Here is a 25,561-nt window from a genome sequence, read left to right as displayed (position 1 = left end):
AAATTATTGTTATAGACAGGCTACTAGTGTATCTCCATCTAACAGTTTCTTCTGCCAAACCTAGCTTTTTCCTCTTTTGGGGGAGGTGAGTGCCCCATGGTTGTATATTTATCCTGAAAAGTACATTCTCTTTGGCTGCTAGTCCTTCTATCAATTTTGTTTTATGCAAAAAAAGAAAAGGTTTGGCAGTCGGTGAAAATTATACACGGACCATTTTGCTTTCAATAAATACATTGCATAACTTTCGAAAGAGATCGAGATCCAAAATTCTTGCATTTTTTCATTTTACTATTTGTACAAGCTATTCAGCAAACTCCACTGGATTTAAAGGTGCTTACCATCCATTCCTTTCAATTATCTTATGGACAGTTCATGAGAAAGTTTGTGCCAGTATTTGTCATTCGAGTAATATCCAGTGCCCCATTTGATTTTATTACACTACGGAGGTAACTTTGCTTACTAATGTTCTTAAAGTTTCTACTGCACAAAAGCTCTCAACCATGGGCTTCCAGGTTTGTGTTTGAAACTCTTGCTTGAGGTTTCAGCATAGTCAATCGCACTCTCCTCCCTTAGATTTGAGAACTTATTTCTTAAATTAAACTTGTTATTAGTTATTGCATTGTATAACTTTTATTCTCTTTGTCAAAGGAATTTTTCTCCATGTGCATTTCACCTACTGATTAGTCTTTAAACTCTATGAAGATAAAGGACTCGGCATAAAAGTACACATTTTTCATTATCTATTTTTCATCCAAGCATTCGATAAAGTTTCCATTGAATGAAGCCAAGCCAAAAGAGCACACTAGAGAAATGAGTTGGTGCCAGATGTGTGTAAAAAGCTTTGTTTTGACTGAACAATGAGCTTGAACATTTACAAGATTGGCTATGAAAGCTTGCTGGATATTTTGATGGACCCCTCAGTTTAGGAAAAGAGTGAACCTAATTTGACAAAATTTCTTTATTTACTGTGGAGTAATTGGCTTTTGTAATAATGATAATAGATAATTCTTTATGAATCTTTTATACTTTAATTTTCTCGAATGAAAACACAATTTTCAATATTAATCTTACCCGATGATCATGTAGCTGTCAACTCCGTTGCCCGACAGAAATCTAAGGTCGGGATACGCCAGCGATCGCTATACAGGTGGGGGTGTACACAACAGCGCCATCTGTGAGCAGGTACTCAAGTACTTCTTGTCAACAAGAACTCAATTTTTCCTCTGTCGTGCCACCGGCAAGACCTATTTGGATACGCTGTTGATTCTGGAGTTGTTTCTCACGATTTGGTGATGTATTCGCTCTAGATTTTAGCCTTCGCTATTCAGGAAGCTTTATCATTAGCTTAGCAAGCTTTTGGAATTAATTTGGATTAATTGTTAACGAACTTTGCTAGATTTTGGAATCCCCCCTTGACTATTTCTACAATTCAAGATGTCTGACCAGTCTCAAGTCCCTAAGTACAGGCAGTGTAGTGTTAGGGCTTGTACTAGGCGTCTTCCGAAGGCCTCCATTGATCCTCACACCGTTTGTTCCAATTGTAGGGGTAAATCCTGTCAATTGGAAGATCGATGTGAGGAATGCATTGGGCTTTCGGAGTTCGATTTTAACGAATTCCTTAAAAATGCACGTAGGCTAGAGAAGGATAGAATCAGGAGGAGTTCTTCTCGCTCTGTGGATTTTTCCTCTCCCCATGCCCCTCGACCTTTTCCTTCCCCTGTAGTGGTGACTCCCGACCCTGCTACTAGTGCTCAGCCATCCATGGCGGATATGATGCGTGCCATTCAGGCTCTCGGTGACAGAGTGGAGTCATTGGCTAATGACCGTAATCAGCTTTTGGCAGATGTCAAAGAGCTGAAAGCGAAAGGTGCAGTGGGAAGTGTTAGTGCAAGTGAAGTGAAAAGTGTCAGTGTCAGTGTTGCGCATGAGGGTACATCTGTTCGTGCCAGTCGTCCTCCTAGTCCGGGACCTCTTGCAAGCTCCCAAGCCCAGGGGAGAAGCAATGTCGAAGGACCAAAGGGTTCGGCAGGCCTTATTCAGCGTACGGATGTACCCTCAGTGGTTGCGGACGTTTCTCTTAGAGATCGTCCCATCCACATACAGACGAATGAGCCCTATCATCCCTCGTCTGTGGAAGAAGTTTCCAGGAGGAAACGATGGACCAAGGTCTCACGACCTCTTAAGCGTAAGGTCCCTTCCGAGCGAGTCCAACGGCCCAGGTGTAGCCACTGGGTCAGTTCGGACTCGCCGCAGTCTTCCGAAGACTGCACACCTCCCAAGAGAGGTAGAGTGGTTCCACAACAGGCTACTGCTCCGTCTGTTGCGGCTCCAACCACGGTAGACCCTAAGTGGTCCATGCTGCAAACTATGCAGTCTCAGCTTGCTGCGTTCATGCAAGAGTATCATGCTGAGAAGGTTGACACTGCCCCCGTTAGCCTACAACCTGCCGCGGTTGTGCGCTCAGCAGAGACTGCGGCTGCCTGCTCCCACACTCCACCTGTGAGAGCTCCACCACCGATGCGCAGTCCTCCCTGCCAGACGCATGTTCTTGCTGCACCATCCGTTAACATGCGTGAGCTACCGCATCAGCAGTGGGAAGGTGCTGTAGAGCTGCCGGGTTCTGACTCTTTGCGGCATGCTCCGCAACCCATGCGGCATGCTCCGCATCCCATACGGCATGCTCCGCAACCCACGGCAGTCCCTCCCACGCACCAGCACTCTGCCTTTGTTGTTGCCAGCTCGCAGACTGACCAGCAGCGGCATGATGTTGGATCCGCAGCAGCTACGCATGCACCCGTGCTGCCGGATTCAGCCGTTCAGCTTTCTGCTCTGCCTTTGCCACTTCCTACTCAGCTTTCGGATGATGGAGTTTCGGATGACGAAGATGCACATGTGGATGAACCGCACTCAGACGTAGAAGAGCCCAAGTCTACACCTCCCTCCTTAGACTTTCGTAAGTCCTTGCCTTGTTCAGGGATTTGTATCCAGAACAGTTTGTGTCTGCAACCCCTCGCTCTCCTCCCTCCGAGTTTGCTCTGGGCATGCAGTCTGCTGCTCCTGCCTTCACCAAGCTTGTCCTCGCACGCTCTTCCAAGAGAGCTTTGAGGGTTATGGGAGAGTGGTTGCAGACCAAGAAGCAACTGGGAAAGACTGCTTTCATCTTTCCCCCTACCAAGCTTGCTTCCAAGTCTAGCGTCTGGTATGCCACGGGGGAGCAACCCGGCTTGGGGGTTCCTGCCTCTGCCCAGGGCGACTTTTCAAGTCTGGTTGACTCTCCCCGCAGGCTGGCTATGAGACGATCGAAGATTTGCTGGTCCTTTTCTGACATGGATCATCTGTTGAAGGGGGTCTTTCGTGCTTTTGAGATCTTCAATTTCCTCGATTGGTGTTTGGGAGCCTTAAGCAGAAAGACTTCCCCTTCGGATAAGGACTCTGCCATGCTGATCATGTCTTGCATGGACAAAGCCATTCGGGATGGGTCTGGTGAACTTGCGGCTTCTTATACGTCAGGAGTGCTTAAGAAGAGAGAACATCTTTGCTCCTTCTTGTCGTCTGGTATCACTCCTTGCCAGAAGTCGGAGTTGTTGTTTGCTCCTCTCTCCAAATGTCTGTTTCCGGAGGAGCTGATCAAGGGGATGGCTGCCTCACTGGTCCAGAAGGATACCCATGATCTGATGGCTTCTTCTGCACGTAAGACTAAAGCTTTACCTTCCGTGCCTAGACCTTTCCGTCCTGCAGCAGTAGACACTCCAGCTACTAGGTTCATCCCGCCCTTTCGTGGCAGAACCTCCAGCAGAGGAGGTACCCGTGCCGACAGTTACCGTGGCAAATCCAAGAAGGGTTCCAAGTCCGCAAAAGGCAGGATCTGACTGCCTTCCTCTCCAGACAGCAGTGGGAGCCAGGCTCAAGTTCTTCTGGCGAGCTTGGGAGAGCAGAGGTGCAGACGCTCAGTCTGTGAAGTGGCTAAAGGAGGGGTACAGAATTCCGTTCTGCCGCAGTCCCCCTCTAGCTACATCTCCCATCAACCTCTCTCCCAACTACAAGGAGAAGGACAAGAGGCTAGTGTTGCAACAAGAGGTGTCGCTCTTGCTACAAAAGGGAGCGGTAGTCATAGTCCGGGACCATCAATCCCCGGGCTTCTACAACCGTCTCTTCCTGGTAGCGAAGAAGACAGGAGGTTGGAGACCGGTGCTGGACGTCAGTGCTCTCAATGCTTTTGTCACCAAGCAGACGTTCACGATGGAGACGACGAAGTCGGTCCTAGCAGCGGTCAGGAAGGAGGACTGGATGGTCTCGTTAGACCTGAAAGACGCGTACTTTCACGTCCCCATCCATCCAGACTCCCAACCTTTCCTAAGGTTCGTCTTTGGAAAGGTCGTGTACCAATTCCAAGCCCTGTGCTTTGGCCTAAGCACGGCACCTCTTGTGTTTACCAGACTGATGAGGAATATTGCCAAATTCCTTCACTTGGCAGACATCAGAGCCTCCCTCTATTTGGACGACTGGCTTTTAAGAGCTCCGTCAAGTCGTCGCTGTCTGGAGAATCTCAGATGGACTTTGGATCTGACCAAGGAATTGGGCCTCCTGGTCAATATAGAGAAGTCCCAACTCGTCCCATCCCAGACCATTGTCTATCTAGGTATGGAGATTCAGAGTCGAGCTTTTCGGGCTTTTCCGTCGGCCCCAAGGATCAATCAAGCCCTAGAATGCATCCAGAGCATGCTGAGAAGGAACCGATGTTCAGTCAGGCAGTGGACGAGTCTAACAGGGACACTTTCATCGCTGGCCCAGTTCATCGAGTTAGGGAGACTCCACCTCCGCCCCCTTCAGTATCATCTAGCTGCTCACTGGGAAAAGGACATGACGCTAGAGGCGGTCTCAGTGCCTGTTTCCGAAGAGATGAGGTCTACACTGACGTGGTGGAAGAACAGCATTCTTCTCAAGGAAGGTCTACCATTGGCTGTTCAGACCCCCGACCACCGTCTCTTCTCGGACGCATCGGACACGGGCTGGGGTGCGACACTGGACGGACAGGAATGCTCGGGCACGTGGAATCAGGAGCAAAGGACACTTCACATCAATTGCAAGGAGCTTTTGGCAGTTCATCTGGCCTTGATAAACTTCAAGTCTCTCCAGCTAAGCAAGGTGGTGGAGGTGAACTCCGACAACACCACAGCCTTGGCTTACATCTCCAAGCAAGGAGGGACTCATTCGAGGAAGTTGTTCGAGATCGCAAGGGACCTCCTCATTTGGTCAAAAGATCGAAAGCTTTCGCTGGTAACGAGGTTCATTCAGGGCGATATGAATGTCATGGCAGATCGCCTCAGCCGGAAGGGTCAGGTCATCCCCACAGAGTGGACCCTTCACAAGAATGTTTGCAGCAGACTATGGGCCCTGTGGGGTCAGCCCACCATAGATCTATTCGCTACCTCGATGACCAAGAGGCTCCCGATGTATTGTTCTCCGATTCCAGACCCAGCAGCAGTTCACGTGGATGCCTTTCTGCTGGATTGGTCCCATCTAGATCTGTATGCGTTCCCTCCGTTCAAGATTGTCAACAGGGTACTTCAGAAGTTCGCTTCCCACGAAGGGACACGGTTGACGTTGGTTGCTCCCCTCTGGCCTGCGAGAGAATGGTTCACAGAGGTACTGCAATGGCTAGTGGACGTTCCCAGGACTCTTCCTCTAAGAGTGGACCTTCTGCGTCAGCCTCACGTAAAGAAGGTACACCCAAACCTCCACGCTCTTCGTCTGACTGCCTTCAGACTATCGAAAGACTCTCAAGAGCTAGAGGCTTTTCGAAGGAGGCAGCCAGAGCGATTGCCAGAGCAAGGAGGACATCCACTCGCAGAGTCTATCAGTCAAAATGGGAAGTCTTCCGAAGCTGGTGCAAGGCGAATGCAGTTTCCTCAACCAGTACCTCTGTAACACAGATTGCTGACTTTCTGTTACATCTCAGGAATGTAAGATCCCTCTCAGCTCCTACGATCAAGGGTTACAGGAGTATGTTGGCAGCGGTCTTCCGCCACAGAGGCTTGGATCTTTCCACCAACAAAGATCTACAGGACCTTCTTAGGTCTTTTGAGACCTCAAAGGAACGTCGGTTGTCCACTCCAGGCTGGAACCTAGACGTGGTTTTAAGGTTCCTGATGTCATCAAGATTCGAACCGCTTCAATCAGCCTCTTTTAAGGATCTCGCATTAAAGACTCTTTTCCTCGTTTGCTTAGCAACAGCTAAAAGAGTCAGTGAGATCCACGCCTTCAGCAGGAACATAGGTTTTACATCTGAAACGGCTACATGTTCCTTGCAGCTCGGTTTTTTGGCTAAAAACGAGCTTCCTTCCCGTCCTTGGCCCAAGTCGTTCGAGATCCCAAGCCTGTCCAACTTGGTGGGGAACGAACTAGAGAGAGTACTTTGCCCAGTAAGAGCTCTTAAGTACTATTTAAGACGGACAAAGCCATTACGAGGACAATCAGAAGCTTTATGGTGTGCTATCAAGAAGCCTGCTCTACCGATGTCTAAGAACGCAGTTTCTTACTACATCAGGCTTCTGATTAGAGAGGCACATTCTCATCTGAAGGAAGAAGACCTTGCTTTGCTGAAGGTAAGGATGCATGAAGTAAGAGCTGTCGCTACTTCAGTGGCCTTCAAACAGAACCGTTCTCTGCAGAGTGTTATGGATGCAACCTATTGGAGAAGCAAGTCAGTGTTCGCATCATTCTATCTCAAAGATGTCCAGTCTCTTTATGAGAACTGCTACACCCTGGGACCATTCGTAGCAGCGAGTGCAGTAGTAGGTGAGGGCTCAGCCACTACATTCCCATAATCCCATAACCTTTTTTAATCTTTCTCTTGAAATACTTTTTATTGTTGTTTTTGGGTTGTACGGAAGGCTAAGAAGTCTTCCGCATCCTGGTTGATTTGGCGGGTGGTCAAATTCTTTCTTGAGAAGCGCCTAGATTAGAGGTTGTGATGAGGTCCTTTAGTATGGGTTGCAGCCCTTCATACTTCGGCACCTAGGAGTCGTTCAGCATCCTAAGAGGACCGCTAGGCTCAGTAAGGAAGACGTACTTAAAAAAAGGCAGAGTAATAGTTCAAGTCGACTTCCTTACCAGGTACTTATTTATTTTATGTTTGTTATTTTGAATAACTGATAAAATGAAATACGGGATACTTAGCTTCTAATGTTAACATGTATGCTGGTCTCCACCCACCACCCTGGGTGTGAATCAGCTACATGATCATCGGGTAAGATTAATATTGAAAAATGTTATTTTCATTAGTAAAATAAATTTTTGAATATACTTACCCGATGATCATGAATTTAAGGACCCGCCCTTCCTCCCCATAGAGAACCAGTGGACCGAGGAGAAAATTGAGTTCTTGTTGACAAGAAGTACTTGAGTACCTGCTCACAGATGGCGCTGTTGTGTACACCCCCACCTGTATAGCGATCGCTGGCGTATCCCGACCTTAGATTTCTGTCGGGCAACGGAGTTGACAGCTACATGATCATCGGGTAAGTATATTCAAAAATTTATTTTACTAATGAAAATAACATTTTACAAATATGAATAATAATACAGTAATCAAAGATTACTTTTTTAAGTGAATAATTGTGGTTACATTATATCTTATTACTTGATCAAAATTTCTTAAAATAATAAAGAATAATTATGATGATTATCTTTGAGAATAATGATGAAAATGACAAGGGCTGTGGTAATAAAAGCTATGAATACTGAAGGGCCATCAATGGCTAATAATGAATATGCTATGACCATTTTATGAGGAATTCCAATTTACTTTTTTTTACTGTCAGCAATTGCTTAGATTTATATTTCTCGTTTAAGTTCTTAATTTCCTATTTAATTTGTTGCAATAGGACAATACTTAATTTGTGTAATGTACTTTGTTATGCATACCTCAAGCCTTATAACCTTATCATAATGAATGCTCTAACCCTCACAAAAACCAGTCAGTCCCTTTCCTTAGATACGAAATCAGTAGAGTAGTACAGCTTGTGTTATCACAGATGGCCGTGGGCTGTTGACTGCTGGCCCACATGCCATGCAATCTAACCTTCCCATCTACCTGACTGGCCTGCTTGCTCTGGTCATGCTAACATTGGCATTGGCTCTGTATACCTGTAACCTTACAAGGTGAGTTTCACTAACAATGTATATAGAGTTACCCATTGTAATCCAGATTGCAAAAACTTCAAGTATTGTATTGGATTTTGTTAGCCTTCATTAATTACAAAATGCGCTTGCATGCATGTGTAGTCTAACCATTATACTAGGAAGCCAAAATGAAATTTTGTATTAACAATGTAAATCTTAGAAAGTTGAATTTTCCTCTTAGGTTTACATCTTAGCAAGCATTCATTCACTGTAAAATTAAATTTTGCTCTAGCTACCATGTTTTCTAAAGAAAGATATAGACAGCTCCAGATTTTTCATACATTTTGGATTGTTTCAAACTCCTGTTCTGAATTTTGTTTGCAATGATTGTTGCATTTTGTAATTTTTTAGATATGCAGTTTACTGTATGTTTGGTAGGTTTTAGAAGTAATTTCAAAGTTTTAAAAGATATATGGTATATAATAGAGCTTTAACAAAATGAAAACAAAGAACTCTTGTCTGCATCTTTCTATAGAACAGTACATTTTAATGCTTTTGGTGAAGATTTCGATTTCGATTAAGCATTCACTGAAAAGTTTTAGATTAAATGTTAGCTTTATATTTTTAAGTAAGCTTTTATGTTTTTAATGTTGCTTTTGGCTGTGTAAACATAATTAATGTGGTACAGTATAGTATATCATTTTGCAATGAAAATGCATGATAACTTTCAGTCATTTCTTTTGTCAGTTATTCCTATCATTATTTCTATTTTTTAGTAATTAGTCTTCAGTGAATTGTGAATGCTCTTTATGATAATTATTTTATCCCAAGAGCATTTTAAATATCTATTGCATATTTTCTCAGGACGCGATTGTCATGGGCCTTTGAGACACATCCGCCATTCTCGCGGACTACGCTGTCCAAGAAATCAGCCCACTGCACTATGGGAATTGCTTCAGCAAGCCTTGGCTCGAGGGCAAAAGGGGCCAGCTTGGACAAAGAATCAATTTTTGAACTGGTCACCTATCCTCACAGAACACGCATATTGGCCCCGTTATATGGCTCTTGCCCCTCACTCTTCCAAGATACCACAACACAAGGCACATCGCAATGGTGCACCAGTTCACAGCAAACCACATCCCACCTTAGGTACTCTGCCTCAAAATGCCTCCAAGGAAGCACAGTACGAGCATCAGCTAATTCAGAATCCAATGTTACTGGATTTATTAACCACGGACCTCAACCACTCTCGGAATTTGGAGCAAGAAAGGCATCAAGAGTCACACCTGAAGGACCACAGTTCCCTAGTCTTACAACACCAAACTTATACAAGTCCACAGAAAAGTATGAATCCATTGTCTACCTTCATGACTCCAGTGGAGCGGAGAGTGAGACCTGATGGTCCTATAAATGAGCAAAGAGATTTGCTGCTTGGTTTATTTTCAGCACAACCACATGGATACAGGGAGGATGAGCTGGTTGGGCCCACCCATCACCACAGACAAGACTCTCATCATAAACATCGCCAACGTCACTCGTCGCATAATACAAATCCACCACTGCTTAATATCAATGAAGATACGTATACAACTCAGTCGACTAGATTGGAATGGGACCAGACAGAGGCAGAGGTTAGGTTGTCATCTTCCTCACAAATGGCTGCCAGCACCCTTCCTCCCCAGTATTTAAACTCACCAAATCAAAATAACCTACAGCAGTAATGCAGTAACGGCATTATAGGTATGTAGTCTTATTCATTTATATGGCAAGAAATTTTTAACACAGCTTATGGTGACCACACCTTTATTTTGTAAGGGAATAGTAGGGTAACATAAACCATTTACTGCTATATATTAGAAATATTGTGAAAAATTTAAAAGCAAAATTTTAGATTATATTTTGAGAATATATATTATTTGTTGAATTAAAAGCAAGGATACTAATCCATCCAGGGTAAATTGAATTCCTCCAAACCATAAATTCATACATATCATCTTTTTCTTGGTTCCCTAATTTATGTAATGGTAATAGGGTATACACTTTCTCCCTTAAACTACCAATGTAGGCCATTTTCTTGCTAAGTCTGGCTGCTAAGCCTATTTGGCTATTTCCATACACATATACACATTCCCCTCTTCCTTTTCACAGCTAACTTCACATAGCATTCTGCCCCTTTTGTTCTCATTCAAGTGGGTAACTACTTTAATTGTTCAATGGCTATTAATTGTATAATGGCTACTTTGCTCACATGATAAGAGTAATAAAAAACTTATTAGCTGTGAAGAGCAGCTCAGCTTGGAGAAGGATGTTCTGTAGCCTCTTTGTTATGGCTTCCACTTAGAGATACCTTCAAGTTCACTTTTCGGCTTGTTTGCTCTTCCTTTTGCTTATTTTTTGTTGTGTTTTAGGTAGGCTTAATAGAAAGGCCAAGGTTGCTTGGCAGTTTATTAGGTACCTATTCGTTATCTGCTTATTTATCTTCATCTTTAAGCTTCATTTTTTAAACGGATTTTGATGTAGGAAAAATCTATTTTTGGGTGAGATAGCCATGTCGTCCTGATGGAAGGTCCCTCCGACAGCTCCCTACTGTATAACATTTCTGTGAGTGATATTACAAGAGAATTACCATCAGGTATCACAGGGTTCTAACCCCCGGAACGACTATCCTAAGATATCGTGTATAATCAGGGACATATCCGTAGATAACCATAGATATCTGCACCCCTAACAGACTTACCCCAGTCTAGGAATCAAAGAAGAAGGATAGATGAGGAGCCGTTACATATCCTCTCCCCTCATAGTACCGTTCGTCCCTGATGGAGCCATTCCTTTGTTCGCAGCGTTCCTACTTTGTACTTACTTTTTCGAGTGCGCCTTTTTCAGTTTTTTTTTTTTTTTTTTTTTTTTTTGTAGTAATTCCTCGCATGATGGCTTCCTCTTCGTCGTCTAAGTTGAGTACCCTCTTCTTTTACAGTTTGAATTAGCTGTAATTGTTTTAGATCCCCTCAGGGAATGGTTATTTAACTTTTGTAGTCGATGAGGGAGCCAGGCGCTCCGAGTCCAGCTAGCCATTGGGCACCATGTCGTGTACCCGACCGCCCTTTTATTTCGTGTTCGCTTAGTCTTATCTGACCTTTCTTAAACCAAAGGGGCTAAACTAGCTTAGCCTTGTGTGGTGTGTCAGTTCTGCCATATTGACCAGTTTTAGGACAAAAAAATGTAATACTATAGAAATTATCAATATACGTCTCTAGATATGATCATATTGTAATTGAAATTGTTATTTTTAAATTTTCTTTTAATTATATTTTTTTCATTACTCTAGTTTTCATCTTTTAATGTATGGAGATGTTTAGTAATATATTGGGCTCGTGCATTCTAAAGAGTGTCAGTGCCATTTAATGTATTGAAACACTCATAGACTACATGGAGATATTAGGGACCATACAGTTCCTTCCAAGTATAGTATGATATTTGACAATACTTTATAGCTGCAGAGTTAAGTACAACCGTGCCTGACCATCTTCCATGTTCAGAAACTTTGTTTTCAAAATTTTCCTTCCAGGCTTTAAGAAACAAATGTGGTGCCAGTCATAGGGCAAGGAGGGTGGCAGTGCATATTAGGACTGTGTACCCAGGTTCTCATTATTCCAATTATCAATTCTATGTAGATATCGTGAGTTATGAAGCCACATTTGTTCAATTTATTACACTCCAGACTTGTGAGGTGCTATTTTTTACTTTTTCCATACCATCAAGGCTAAGACACAGGAAGATAATAAAACGTATTTTGACGTAGGAAAAATCCATTTTTGGGTGAGATAGCCATGTCGTCCTGATGGAAATTCCCTTCGGCAGCTTCCTACTGTATAATATTTCTGCTAGTGATATTACGAGAGAATTACCGTCAGGTATCACGGGGTTCTAACCCCCGGAACGACTATCCGAAGATATCGTGTATAATTAGGGACGTATCCGAAGATAACCATAGATATCTGCACCCCCAATAAACTTTACCCAGTCTAATCCACTAAGGGGAAGGATAAGTGAGGAGCCGTTACACATCCTCTCACCTTATGGTGCCCTCGTATGTCTCTGGCGCCTCATTGCTTTGTCGCAGCTTAGATCTACTGTTGTGCGCTCTTTCTCAGCTTTTTTTGAACATTTTTTTCATATGATGGCTTCTCCATCGTCTAAATTGAGTAACAACCTTTCTTTGCAGTTTGCTTTAGCTGTAAATTTTTTGGATCCCTTCGGGGAAAGTTATTTAACTTTTACGATGAGGGAGCCGGAGCGCTCCGAGTCCAGCTAGCTTGGGGGCCTCACACTGAGATTTGGGTGGGGATGAAAAGTAAGGGTGGGTCCATCAAGGACGACATGACTATCTCACCCAAAAATAGATTTTTCCTATACCAAAATCTGTTTTTTGGGCTCGAGCCTTGTCGTCCTGATGGAAGTGTACCAGAGAATTAATATTCTCAGTTGTGGCTAGGAGTGTTTTAACCCTTTGACCCCTCATAGACATATCCACACTTCCACCTAGCAATGGGAACAAAGGTCCCAAGCTATGAGCACAAGCGATTTGTTTGTAATATAAGGAGAAGCAAAGGAACTTAATAGTACAGTAACACTCATAACATAATAGGAAAATATCGCCTTTGACTTTTTAAAATTATAGAATAGTACACATTGCAAATAAGAACATTATTCCACTTGCTCAATGTAGACTGAGAAGTCCCAATTATACAGTCCATGAGAGTCCATGCGCAACTCTTGAGAAGGTTGTTTAATCACACTACCAGCGGCCACCACAGTGTTAATCATTTCTTCCAACTGGCTTAAGTAATGTTTGAAGAACACTCTCGAAGATTTCCATCCCACGTAAGCCTGTAAGCTTTCAATGGACATGGATTGGAAAAAGTTTAAGGAAGAGGCAACTTTCCTAGGGTCATGACACGATGGCATATTATGAGGGTCAGCCCTTCTGATGAAATAGGTGAGTTTGGACCTTAGTTTTTACAGAGAAAGATTAGATCCAGTCGTTTCCCCTTTAAAAAGTTGACCGCTTTTAAAGGCTCGACTCTACGAGGCATTCCACGGGCACAGAGAAGGATCCTCCTTTAGTGGAACAATCTTCCAGGGCCCCCAACGTTTTGTGGGAAGTTCGTTTTTCTCCAAGAATGCAGGATCTGGGTAAAGATTTACCTCTCCTGATTCCCTTGAAAGTGCCACAATCTTGCTGACTCTAGCACCAGAAGCCATAGCAAACAAAAAGATTTGAGTAAGATTCCTTAGAGGGGTAGTGTTATCTATCGAGGAGACAAAGTGCAAGACTTTATCCAATGACTATGAGATAGCCTTGAGAGGAGCATTAGGTTTCAATTTAGCACAAGCCTTCGGGATCTTATTGAACAGCTCACTATTGAGTTCAATATCAAAAGCATTAGCAATAGATCTAGTTCACACCGACTTACATGAAGCAGTAATTGTAGAGGCCAGACCCTGTTCATTTAATGAAATAAAGAAAGAAATACAGAAGTCCATAGTAGTGGAAGAGGGCTGATGACTTTTAACAAATTCAACCCATTTTTTCCAGGAAGACAAGTATTGCCATTTATTGGACTAGTACTCTTCTATAAAGACAATTCTCTCCTTTGCAACTCTGAACTTTCTTTGAGCTGCTAGAGTGAGAAAATCATGAGCTGAAGGTTTTTCGTTATCTGAGAGGAAGCAAAGACAGTCTTCCGTTGAACATCCTTGGACAGCACTGGAGATGGTAGAGGGACCTGGAGAGGCTTGAGTTCCAGAACAAGACGATACCAATTGCTCTTGGGCCACTAGAGCCGCTGTTCCTTTGAAAGTCCGCAGTTTGTTCAGGGCTTTCATTAGGAGGTTGAACGGTGGAAATAGGTACCTAAATGTGAGACCACTAGTTCCAATCCAGGGACATCACATCCGTTCCTGCCACTTCCAGATCTAAGTTTTGATGCTTTGTACCGGGAAGCTTCTTTTTGAGGCTGTTTGCAAAGAGATCTTTTTGCAGTTGTGGGACTTCCTCTTAGATGAAACAGAATAATTTTACATCCAGAGACCATTCTGTTTCCAGAGGCTTGGATCTTGACAGGTGTCCGCCATCATATTGCAAACCCCTTCAAAATGAACTGCTGATATGCCAATTTCTCCGCTTTGCCAAAGTGAGAAGGGCTAGAATCCCATGGTTGATCTGAGGAGACCTGGAGCCCTGTCTGTTGACACAGTAGACTATTGTTTTGCTGTCGATGACTAACTTGATGTGTGATCTTGTCTTCGGGTTCAGTCTCTTCAGAGTCAGAAACACTGTCATAGCTTCCAGAATGTTGATATGAAATTTCGGAATGTGGTTGACCACCGACCCTGTTTTTTCTTGGAAGGAGAATGTACCTCCCAACCTTGTTCCGAGGCGTCTGTATGAATTGTCACGGAAGGAGGAGGATACTGTAGAGGGACATATGTCGACAAGGTCTTGGCAGTGTACCACAGCTTGAGCTGTTTTTGCAGTAAGGCCAGGGTTTTGTTGCGAAGGTCTCTCCGAGCATTTGATGCCTTTCTTCTCCAGACTCTGTTGGCATCTGTGAACTCAAGACTCTTTCCTGTTGCCCTCTGGTGATTACTCTAGAACAAAGTAGGCACCTGACAGATTTTGTAATTTCGTTTCTCTTGCCTTGCAGTAGAGAGAGAGGATGTGTGACTTTAGATTCCAGTGAAGCCCTAGCCACTGTAATTCCTAAGCAGGAGACAGCCTGGACTTTTTGGTTGACGTGAAAGCCCAGAGACTGTAGGAATTTCATGACTTCTTGAACTGTTAGAAGAGACCTGGATACCTTTGTTCCTTAATTGTTGGATGATGGCCTCGACTAGCTTTGTGAAAATCCTTGGAGCTATACTGAGCTAGAAGAGCATAGCTCTCAATACGTAGAAATTTCTTGCCAGTCGGAAACCTAGGTAGGGGAGAAGCGCCGACCTATGAGAAGATGCCAACAGGCGTCTGTAAGATCTATGGAGACAGTGTAGGCCCCCTGGGGTGGTAGGGTCCATATTTGCGAGATAGTTAGAATCTGGAACTTGTCGTTTCAGAATGAATTTGTTTAGTGCGGAGAAGTCCACAATAGTTCGAATCTTTCTTGGGCATACAGAATAGTCGCCCTGGAAAGTTCATGGATTTTGTGCAACGAATAACTCCCTTTCAGAAAAGATCCTGGACATAATCCTCCAAGAATGGGGTTGAGGGTTGGAAGAACCTCTTGAGCTGAGGTGGTTTCTGTCTCCATTTCCAGCCTAGTCCCTTGGAGACTATGCTGTGAGCCCAGGGATTGAACTCCCATCGATCCCTGAAAAGGTAAAGTCGTCCCCCTACCAGTAGCTCCTCATTGTTGTCGTGAAGGACCTGCTTCTTTAAACATCTTGCCTCTTGACTGACCGCCCCTTTCAGACTTTCCGCTGCCACCAGAGCTTTTCTTTTGAGCTCTGGCAGTATGAAAAGTTGTCGTGACTCTCTCATATGCTGGATTAAAGGCTGGAGACTGTGATACATACTGCTGGGGAACAGTGTTCACAGTCTGGGGGATGGCGGAAACTGAGGCTGCCGTGACAGGAAAGGATTTCCTTCCTTTGAAGGGACTCTTAGGCTTCTTACCATCAGGTTGAGGTCCTTTTCCGGGGTAAATTTCCTTTTAGAGAACATGCCCCACGTTTGCATAATGCTCTTATTCTCTTGAGCTACTCTGTAATTAATTCCTTAACCAATTTCTGGGGAAAGTGATCTTTCCTCTGATGTTGGAGTCAATCAACTTTTTAGGCTCGTGACCAATAGTTGCTAGGTCTAGGGCATGTTCTCTACATGCCCTTCTAGCTAAGAAGAAAGTATGAAGATCCCCATACAAAGTAGCCAGGTAAGCTTTTGCCAAGACTTGGAAGATGTCAAATTTGGAATAGTTCCCAATTAATCTCTACAGATAGGACTGGTGGGATAAAGATGCAAATAGTCTATCTTTGGCTTCCAGTTCTGCGTCCAACAGGAATTCAGGAATTCTAGGAAGCCTTTCATTAAACTGCTTGCCTCCAATGTAATTATCAAGTTTTCAAACACTAAAAGTGTGTTGGACATCTTCCCAACTGTCCGAGTAATAAGGGAAGGCTAGGGAGACAGGTTTGCACTCCTCTAGCACTGGCAGTGGCCTACCCTCCACTACTGCTTTCTTCACAGCCTCTAAACTTTTAGAGGCGAAGGCAAAGACATTATCCTTGGGAGAAATGAAGGGGGCCTGCATCCTGTCAAAGGCAGAAAGTTGGGTATTAGTAAATTTAGCCGTCTTGAGCTCCTTAACCAATAGGAACTGACCCTTGCTGTGGTCTAGCATGATAGTTTCCTTAGGGATCGTATCATCCCTAATGGATGCTTTCAAGTTAAGCCTTACACAGCAGCAAGGGTAACTGTCAGTATAGGGAAAGAATTCTAAGTCGGAGACCGGCTTAGAACCCATACCTTCTCCGATGTAGAGGTACCCGTCACTCAAAGCCATATGCCCAGCATAACGCCAAGGATTCTTAGCTGAGCAATCTGGCAGGCTCGAAGCTGGTGGAGCCTTATACGTAGGTGCCTGTTGAAAACCTTCTATCTTTGCCTCTAGAGACGCTTGAGCACGTTTATGTTCAACATGTAAGTTTTCCATGGATGCCATAAATTCCATATGACCTGGGAACAAAGGTTATTTGTTGTAGGAACAGAGGTTAAAGTAGATGCAGGGGCCGTAGATATAGGGATGGGGGAATGAGCCGAAGAAGTACTGAGCACTGTACTCACCCGATGGACATCCAGTGACTCATCAGAGGCTTCCGTGGTCAGCAGGATCATCTCCCTCTCTGGCATCACAGAAGTCGTCAACATGTTGTCGGCATCTAGGCTCATCATTTGCTGAGCATCCCGAACTTCATCATCCGCATGAGCCAAAGGTACTGGCGGGAGTTGAACTGTCGGTAACTGGTGACCAAAACCAGCGGTCACCTCGGCCTTGGGAAAGAGGAGGTCCTTAAGTTCCATAGAAGGAAAGTAAGGGCCACCTTATTGAGAGTTCTTCTGAAAGCCTCTCACTCAATGACGAATGGTCTTATGACTCCGCGCTTTCTCATCCTGGGAGACATTGGTAGCGTGGAAGCCAGTTTCTACCAGGTCTTTGCAGATTTTGCAGTTGGAAGGTTCCCAAATTGCATTTAACCCTTGGAAACATGACAGTCCGCATGCTTCCAACAAGTCTTGTGGCCACGGAGCAACTTGAACTCCCTTGTACAGGTTTCCGTTGAACATACCATGTCATCAGCAACCTGTAAAGAAAGAAAATTTTAAGTACAAGTCATTAAAAAATTTTTAACCTTAAAAATGGCTTATAATTATTAGAAAAAAAATGCATAATAAAAATATTTCTAGAATGAAAATTTCTACTGCACACATTATGGCCACAGCTACACTACAGCAGAGACTTGCCAAACAGCTCAGAAATCTTGAGAGATTCATGAACAACTATAAAAGACAGAATTGTAGAAAATGAAGGAAAGTGTCACATCAGTGGAACACCATTACCCCCAAAGTCGGTTTATTCACTTATCTTGCCTAAGCCGGCAGCAATTGCCCCCGAGGCGGCAGTAGTCGGGTCTAAGGCAGCAGCTATTCCTAGCAACCATGGCATCATGAACTGACCTTGCAACACCCCAAGGATGTCAATACAATGCAGCAGAGGCATTGACCAGTTGAAAAGGATAAAGGGGACGATCCTAAACGGAAAAAAGTCCACAATCAGGGGAAAGGTACATGAATGAAAGGCAGTAGATAAGTAAACCTGCCAAGACCTGGTCATTATCATTAAATCATGGAAAAGGGTGGACCCTAAAGATATGATAGCCATACAAGGCAGCCAGGAAGCCAAGAATTGAAAATTCAAGGGATATCCTGACAACCAGACGAGATCCAATCGACCAACTTTAGAGGATAATGTTCCTTTGATATGGAAGAGGAAAAGGAGTTGTAGATTACCAGCGTAAGGCTGCATCTTAGCCAGCAGAGGAGGAGGGGAGGTCCCCCATAGACCGCTCACATCTAATGTTAGAAGAACTCAAGCTGACAAGACTGAAAGCAGGGACAGAAGGCAACACTTTTGCCTGGATAAACCAACCAGGCAAAGGAGTCAGGGCTCCACAGCAAGAGGTACATAGTCTGGATGAGAAGCTGCAGTCATAGGCTAGGCCACTACCAAGGCGGCAGAGAAGAACCCCAAGGGGTACTAGCTCTCTGCCGGGATAGGGTTTGGCCATGGGAAATACTGTGCAGGCAAGCCTAGCCTACATAGTGGATGAAGGAAACTCAAATGCTAGGGTAAGTAGGCGAGATAAGAGGAACTGCAGTTCCTAAGACAGGAAAGGCATATGGTCTAACTAGGAAGGGGAAGGGGCAACTAGACCACCTAAGAGTGGTCTCTAAGGAGGCAGAAAGAATTAATCCAGGGAAGTATTAAAAAAAATCTTGCCTACCTAGAGCCAGACTAGATAGCCCACAAGCTACCCCGTCCTTCTATATAGCAATGAAGGACTCTTCAGTCGCCAGGGAACTGGACATGGAGGAAAACAAAGTTCCACAGCAAGTAGATGCACCAGCAGGCACAGAAAAGGGCGGGTGGGGAGGGAGACTCAGAAATTGGTGAGGTGACAGGACAGGAAGGCCTAACTGTAGCATGAGAACTAATATGTTTTCTAATGGGTCTGCAGTAAGAAGGCACAGAGAACGAGTCCTCACAACTAGCCGCTAGCCTACCAAAAACTAAAAAGGGAAGCCTAGGAATGAGCAAGACAGCACTAAAGGGAGGTCTACCTGTCAGCATTAGAACAAGGTAGTGTGTTCCAATGGATGGACGAGAAGTAGACACAGGGAACAAGTTCCCATGAGCCATGGCGCCTGGCCAGACACACAGGCTAAGTGGATGAGTAAAAAATAGTCACCCTATGACAACTGTGAAACACTATCCAATGCTCCTAGAAAGACCTTCAGGACTGCAGCTCCCCACTATGACGCATCAATAGCATGGGAGGATGGGCTGACTCACGAAACCAGTAAAGTTAAGTGATAGAAGGGAATCGTGCACAAGTACATATCCCCCAATGATGGCCGACGGCCAGGGTAGAGTTAGCCGAAGGCAAGACTGATAAAATACACACATGCAGACTACTGTATAGTAAAAGAGGGGGATACCCCATAATCATACCTCAATTGTAAAAGATTAATTTAAAACACATTCTACAATACTATGACAAAATAACTAAGCATTTCTGAGCGATTTGAATACATGAGTCGTCGGCATCGACCATGCGACAGCCGCGGGCAATAAAAGCATGCACATAGTAGAAATAATGGTATGGAGACGTGAAATTCTCCAACACAAAAGGAAATGGTACTCAACTTAGTCGATGAGGTAGAATCAGAAGTATTCATGATTGCAAAATCACTCAAAACAGCTATGAAAACACACAGAAAAACTCCAAGCCACCGTCAGGATGGCGCTGCAAGAAGGAATGGTAATCGAGGAAACGTGTTTTTAATCGCACACTGCCATCGGAAGTTGTAACGGCTCTCTCACCCACATATCCAATCCTATCCCATATCTTTCTAGACAAGGTTAACTCCTTTCGGGGAAGGATAGCCGTGGCTTATTTTAAACACGTCCCTCTTGTATACACGATATCTCTCGGGATATTCACTCCAAGGGAAAGAACCCTGTAATCCTTCTTAAGTTAAAATCTCTGGTATATCACTCGCAGAAATATCCTAAGTAGAAAGCTGCTTTTGAGGAACTTCCATCAGGATGACATGGCTCGAGCCCAAAAATATATATATATATATACTGTATATATATATATATATATATATATATATATATATATATATATATATATATATATATATTTATATATATATTTATATTTATATATAAGTATATATATAAATATATATTTATATATATAAGTATATATATAAATATATATAAATATATATATATATATATATATATATATATATATATATATATATATATATATATATATATATATATATATACATATATATATATATATATATATATATATATATATATATATATATATATATATATATATATTTGGGCTCAGCCATGTCGTCCTGATGGAAGGTTCCTTTAGGCAGCTTTCTAAGGGATATTTAGCTACAGTGATACTCCCAGAGAATTAACCAGAGGTCTCCAGAATTCTAACTCCTGGCACGAGTATCCTTAATATATCTTTAAAGATATCGCATAATATCAGGGGACTTATTTTTTTATACGACACATAGCAATCTTCACCCTGAATAGATTTTACTCTTTGAGGGGGAAGAGTGGCTAACGAAGGGGAGCCATTATCAAGGTACCCGGTGGACCCCCTCCCTGTACTACTACGATGCATTATTCCTTTTAAAAGTAGCATGTAAGCACAGTGCTTTCCCACGTTTCTCTCAGTGTTGTTACTATTTTCAAGGAATATTATCATGCAATCTCCAGCATCTTCATCCTCTGGAAAATTGAGTATTTAATCTTTCCTGTGTATTATTTTATAGCTCCCTTCTCACCGTTAAATTAACATAATTTAGGTGTGTTAAGTGAGCACTGCCATCTCCGGAGACGGCCATCTTGAGACCGCTGTCGCACGCCATAAATGCAATTATTTAGTTAGTAGTGCGACGCTCCCGGTATTTAGCTATAAAGAAATTTCTAGCTAGTTAGGCAAAATTATACTAATGAAGATTGCATATACACAGATAATATTTCCTCTTCCAATTATAACGTTTCTTTCGTATAAATTAGGGCCTCGGTGGTATCACTTGTAGCCATGGTCCCCACTCGAGTTAGGCTAGCCTAACCCGTTTAGTATACGTTAGTAACGTTAATCCCATTGTTTAACCTCTAGTATCGTTTCTATTAATTCGGTCAGGATATATATCCCCTAGAATTATTGGTATACAGTAATTCGATACGCTTCTCTTTTAGAAGAAAGAGGATAAATCCTTCTTCCCCCCCCTGAGTGCCGCCATCCCAGGCGGCAACCCTATCTTCCATCATCGCCAACGAGTAGTTAACTCCAGCTTGACATGGATAGTGTTTTACTGTCGATCTTCTTTGCCAGCGAGTATACCGGCTTTGAAGTATGACAGTAACTCGGGGTGTATTGTCTTGTAGCCGACAATGTCATCGACAGAGGAAGCGTTATTCCTCTGCCGGCTATGACGTTATTGGCAAAGGAAGCTAGGCTTCCCTAGTCTACAACCGAAAGTGGACGGCATAATTGCCGCCTCCTTTATCCCTTATGGACTAGAAGACATGTTTTATATCTGGCAATGTCACCGGCAGGGGAATTGTTATTCCCCTGCCGCCCATAACGGCGCCGGTATAGAAAGCTAGGCTTCCTTAATTTACAGCCGAAAGTAGACGGCATACTTGCCGCCACCTTTCTCATCTGTAAAATATAAGACCCTTTCCCTCCCCCTTCTGTCCTTTAGTGCCGGCCTAGATGTCACAAATGTCCTTTGGCCAGTATTCTACAATCATCCCCGCTTGCCGGGCTGACTGGGTTACCGGCCGAGTTCCTACAAACGGCGGTTAGGTTACCGCCTCGACCAACTCCCTAACGGAAGCAATGCTTCGGGAAAGGTTGAGCCGGCCCTGACGGCTGCCGGTGGGAAACCCATTATACTGTTGAGAATTCTTCAGTCCTCTCTTGGACTGCCATCCACGAACCTTGTAACCGGCAGTACAGCCGGCAACAGAATTTGTGGCTGGATGGAAGCTAGAATCAATGTATTCCTCCCCTTCTATTAGAATTCCCATTCTGGGAAGAAGGCTGTAGAAGGCAGTAGCCCCTTACACCGTGCAGTATTAATATTCTACAAGTGGAGGAGTTAGTGTAAATATTCACTGACTCCGGCTCTACGTATGAGAGTTATTCCACTCTGTATTTTCCATAATAAGGAAATTAAAAATGTTAATAATGACGGAGGTCACAGCAATTGCCTGGAGAGGAAACACAGATATGTGTCTTTCCTACTTCTTTTCTAGCTTACTATCCTAAGCTATTAAAAATAATAGTAAGTAATACTATTGTTGACCATGTGTATTTATATCAATGATATAAACAACTGAGTACTCATTTCAAACCTTTTTCTCCCCTACAGGAGGAGCCAATGGTGAAGGATACAGTTGTGTTCTGCAACCCCAAGAGAAAGAACTTTGTGGGCCTACGATGTACAGGTCGCATGCCCCCTGCTGCATTGTATCTGGATCCCTGAGGTACTGGGACCCGTATTTTAAGCACATACTATATCAATGATATAAACAACCTAGTACTCATTCACCCTTTTCTCCCTTACAGGAGGAGCCAATGGCGAAGTGTACAGTTGTGTTCTGCAACCACAAGAGTAAGAACTTTTGTGGGCATACGATGTACAGGTCTTATGCCCCTGCTGCATCGTATCTGGATCCCTGAGGTTCTGGGACCTGAAGGGTCGCTCCAATCGCTTGACCTTGCTGACCGACGGCTTTGTAGAAGATATCCCTGACACTACGGAGTCAAGGGATACAGCAAGGGAAACCCATCAAAGGTGAGTATGAGGCTTTCAGAAGAACTCTCCGGGACCTTACCTACCTAACAAATCTTTGAAGTGCCTACTGTTCCCTAAAGCTCAATCGAATACGTTTGTACCTCAGGTACAGGTCCAGCCTCCCTCTATCCAATGGACAGTGGACGCGGATATCAACAAGGCACTGCAAGGCTTGGACATCCACCAAGATCGGATGTCAGAGGTGTCCATTGACACTGGACAGGACCTACTTCAAGAAGGCCCTGAATAAGGAGTGGTTCAACCACCCACAGAGGAGGAAGGATCCGTTTCGACGATGACTGAGGTCCCTCAGCTCACTGTGCAGGCATATCAACCTATGCCGTCAACCTCTTCAGCCCTAACTCCCCAACTGGCTAGACAGGTCGGCAGGAGAGAAACGCTCTAGAGTCGATTCCACAGATGTTGACACTGTTCCGGAAGGAACAAGAGGAGAATAAGCAAGATTTCAAAGAGATGAAGAGAGAGGGACAGGGAAGAAAACGCCCTGGCACTTCCAGGGGCTCCGCAAAGCCCCTTAAAATACCTGACCTCCCTCACTGCTCTGAACCAACCCCTGGAGGTAGACAGAACACATGCCCATGTTGAATGGGAAGCTTTATATCTCCGAGACGTTGGGGGTCCAATCCCCTTGAAGAGCTTCAATTCTGGCCCAGCTTTCAGTGTACCCAGATTGCTACGTGAGACTGCGAGATGATCCTACATCCCGTGAGGAGACTATACCGAAGGAAGTCATTGTCCTTGAACATGACAAGGCACAAGCCATCCTTACCAAGACCCAGAAAAGAGCCGGATATACTAACTCCAAAGTCTCGGCATTAAGCAAGGAGCACCCAAACCTTCATTGCTCCTTCCTCCAGAGCCTTCCCCCTTTTGGGGAAAGCCCTAGACTGTGTCACGAGAGCAGTCAAAGAGGGCAAACCCTGCCCAATCCTAGAGAAATGCAAACCATTATCTCTAGCTATGCCCACCTGCGAGGAGAAGTGGAAAGAGGTACATCTAACCTTCTCCGTCTCGAAGTTGGATCCGGAGATAGCAGGCCTGCAGTTTAATGAGAACCTTCCAAAGTTGCCAATCCCTTGAGAAGGGAACAGGAGATGAAAGATAGTCTTGCCGCCTCTCTGTCTCATCAGAACTGCTTGGAAATGTGTGCAGGCCTTAAATAACGCCCCACCCTTGTGATGGATTTGTATGCTTTTCTCAGGTCAAAAAAAGGACCTGTAGAGAGCATGTGTTTGCCGCAACAATGGTGAAACATGAACCCAGAAAACTGATTTCATCAAATATCTGGGGTGAAGACCCTTTCCCACAGGAAGTGGTCCAAGAAGTCATTGCCAAAGCCACCACGGAGAATATGAACCTTCTCCAAAAGTGAGGCATGTCCTCAAAGAAGAAAATCTTCATTAGAACTGCACAATTTCCGACCGTGACCATGACCACGGTGCCTCAAATTTTGCCCATCCATAAAACACTTTCCAGATGGTCTCTCAACAGCTGGCAGCCAGTCACCTGTGTTTAATCCAGGCTTTGAAAGGCACTCGACCACCTTTTGACCCTACAAAGGTAAGGGCCCAAAAAGAGGATCCTCCGTAAACCCCCCAAGGGTGAAGGAGGACGCGGTCATAGAAGCAGGTCCTCAGGAACCTCTAAACAATGAGAAGTTCCAGGTAGGAGGCAGACTTTTCCACTTTCGGGATCGTTGGACCTTCGATCCCTGGGTCCACAGCCAAATTGCGAATAGACTTGGTTGGAAATGGAACAAAAATCCACCCCACTTTTCCAAAATTCTTCCAACACTCCACCCCCTTGTTGGAAGAATATACCTCAGAACTCTTGAACAAGAAGGCAATGAGAAAAGCGAAGCCCATCAAAATTCCAGGGAAGGCTGTTTTGTGTTCCCAAGAAAGATTCAGACAAACCCAGAGTCATTCTAGACTTGTCTCCACTCAACAAGTTCATCGAGAACAAGTTCCGGATGCTTACATTGCAACACATAAGGACCCTTCTACCAAAAAGGGGTGTACGCAGTCTCAATAGGCCTGGCAGATGCTTACTGGCACCTACCAGTCAGTCGCCCCCTCTCCACCTACCTAGGATTCAGGCTACAGAAGACAAAATATGTCTTCACAGCCATGCCCTATTGGACTAAACATAGCCCCAAAGGTATTCACAAAGCTAGCGAACACGATCGTCCAGCAACTACGCTCCAAAGGAGTACAAGTAGTAGCATACCTGGATGATTGGCTGGTGCGGGCAGCATCCAAGACTACTTGTCTGCAAGCGGCCAGAAAGGTGAGCTGGTTCCTGGAACACCTGGGCTTCAAGATCAATCGCTAGAAGTCTCGCCTTTCTCCAGCTCACAAGTTTCAATGGTTAGGAATCCATTGGAACTTGCAGTCATACCACCTCTCCATTTAAAGAAGAAGAGAAAAATAGCGGCATCTGTCAAGAGACTAATCCAACACAAGAGGATTTCAAGATGCCAACAGGAAAGAGTACTGGGCTCTCTCCAGTTCGCAGTAGTGACAGACCCGATTCTAGAAGCACAGCTAAAGGATGCGTCAGGAGTCTGGAGAAGATATGCATCAAACGCTCAAAGAGATCAACAAGGTTGACACCGACCCGATTGTTCACGCTATTAAAGCCGTGGTCAACGAATAAGAGCCTAGCACAGACAATTCTCTTGCAACCACTACGAACATCAGTGGTGATACACACGGACGCCTCCCTGGA

The 25,561-nt window shown here is 44.1% G+C and overlaps 1 protein-coding gene across 3 annotated transcripts in view; it reads left to right on the top strand.

The window, feature by feature from the left end:
* The window catches only part of LOC137642701 (uncharacterized), a 259,550-nt gene extending 249,686 nt beyond the window's left edge, over positions 1-9,864 (top strand). Inside the window, exons 7-8 of one of the 3 annotated variants that reach the window (XM_068375493.1) lie at positions 8,037-8,163; positions 8,989-9,675. In XM_068375493.1, the coding sequence (XP_068231594.1) occupies positions 8,037-8,163; positions 8,989-9,523 (662 nt within the window). In that variant the 3' untranslated portion in view covers positions 9,524-9,675. Of the gene's footprint in view, positions 1-8,036; positions 8,164-8,988 lie in introns of all 3 variants that reach the window. The other 2 variants (XM_068375492.1, XM_068375494.1) reach the window with 2 other exon arrangements.
* The last annotated feature ends 15,697 nt before the right edge of the window (positions 9,865-25,561 follow it).

Source organism: Palaemon carinicauda, chromosome 6 (genome assembly GCF_036898095.1).
Source record: "Palaemon carinicauda isolate YSFRI2023 chromosome 6, ASM3689809v2, whole genome shotgun sequence".
NCBI lineage: Eukaryota > Metazoa > Arthropoda > Malacostraca > Decapoda > Palaemonidae > Palaemon > Palaemon carinicauda.
The sequence above is the reverse complement of the archived record's forward strand: the minus strand, read 5'-3'. Positions and strand labels throughout refer to the sequence as shown.